The following is a 1,371-nucleotide window of genomic DNA, read 5'->3' as shown; positions in this document are numbered from 1 at the left end:
ATGGCTTCAGATTGTTTCTCCTCTACCTTCTGGTAAGTTTCATATGGCTGATAATTTGCAACTTATAGCTGATAACAGCCACTCTGGATGTGTCTAAAATTGTACGTTTTATTTACAATTTTACAACATACTTTTAGTTTTTATCTACTTACAACTTGCCTTTCTGTATATACTTATACACACAAACACCTCCTGAATTTTTAGGAACATAAACATTCAACTGTTTCATATATCATAAAACTTTGTATGGTACGAGGAGAATTTTGAAGAAACAATATCCTAGAAACCCTTTTGATACAGCTTTTAATGCCACAGTTTTTCCACATTCAAATTGGTGGATAAGGACAGAATGTGACCTTATCTTTCCTTTCTAAGATTCTTGAAATCGGTGTTATTGTTATTTAACCTTTTATGTCATCATTCTCTTTCCAGTGAGGCTCCCAGTGATCAGTCTCCCAATCAAACCCAGCTGGACTCCATATTTATGGTCTGTATATTTAAAATTACTTTTTTCTGAGTTTTGTCCATACGTCCGTGCTGCGCTTTGTAGACCAATGAACTGTGAGTCTGTCATAGGTGATTCTGATGTTTGGCATCATGTTTTTCTTCAGATGTATACCCATCTGACCATTGGTATATGTGGTTGATGCTGAGTCAAACAGACTTGGTCTCCAAATATGCAAATATGCTGGGTCTCCAACTTTTGGCAAGAGGCCAGATATACCCGGGAAAAAGCACCTAATAATGTCTGCCTTAATAATTATTCTGTTTCAGGTGCTGGAGGACTACATTGTGACTTTTATAAAAAATGAGTTAAGGAGGATCCGTGATGAACTAAGTCCATTTGACCTAAATTGTTCAGAGAGCAAGAGATATGATGAGCAGCTAGAAGATGAGGATGAAGAGAAATCCAGAAGCAGCAGAGAGGCAATGGTGAATATCACTATAAGCTTTCTGAGGAGGATGGGGCTGAAGAAACTGGCTGACCAGCTGCAGAGCAGTAAGATGACTTGTTTTATGTTTAACCACCTGAATAAAAGACACATTCCTGCTTGTCTAATGAGACATTCATACCAAACATGATTCCAGATTCCATTTTCCACCCCATTCACATGCTGTTGCTAGGAGCACCAGAAGACCAGGACACGGGGCTAGTTAGAGAGACCACTAGAGCTGGGCAGAGGTGGCAGCCCAGGACCAGCTATGGATCTAATGGAGGACAGTGGAGAAACAAAGAAAGAGAGTGGATAGAGAGAGTACCAATTGCCTTTTCAGCCTGACAGACTTGCTTTGCATTCACAGCAGTGGTGTCAAAAGTTCACACATTTGTTACTCAAGTATAAGTACAGATACTGTAGTTTAAAAACACTC

The 1,371-nt window shown here is 39.2% G+C and overlaps 1 protein-coding gene across 1 annotated transcript in view; it reads left to right on the top strand.

Moving 5' to 3' along the window:
• LOC107082917 (protein NLRC3-like) overlaps positions 1–1,371 on the top strand; it is a 15,601-nt gene continuing 14,230 nt past the window's right edge. Inside the window, exons 1-3 of the mRNA XM_015371814.1 lie at positions 1–32; positions 433–487; positions 775–1,012. Of these exons, the coding sequence (XP_015227300.1) occupies positions 1–32; positions 433–487; positions 775–1,012 (325 nt within the window). The remainder of the gene's footprint in view (positions 33–432; positions 488–774; positions 1,013–1,371) is intronic.

Source organism: Cyprinodon variegatus, unplaced genomic scaffold (assembly GCF_000732505.1).
Source record: "Cyprinodon variegatus isolate N-32 unplaced genomic scaffold, C_variegatus-1.0 Scaffold65, whole genome shotgun sequence".
Lineage (NCBI taxonomy): Eukaryota > Metazoa > Chordata > Actinopteri > Cyprinodontiformes > Cyprinodontidae > Cyprinodon > Cyprinodon variegatus.
This window is presented reverse-complemented; position numbering and strand designations above follow the sequence as displayed.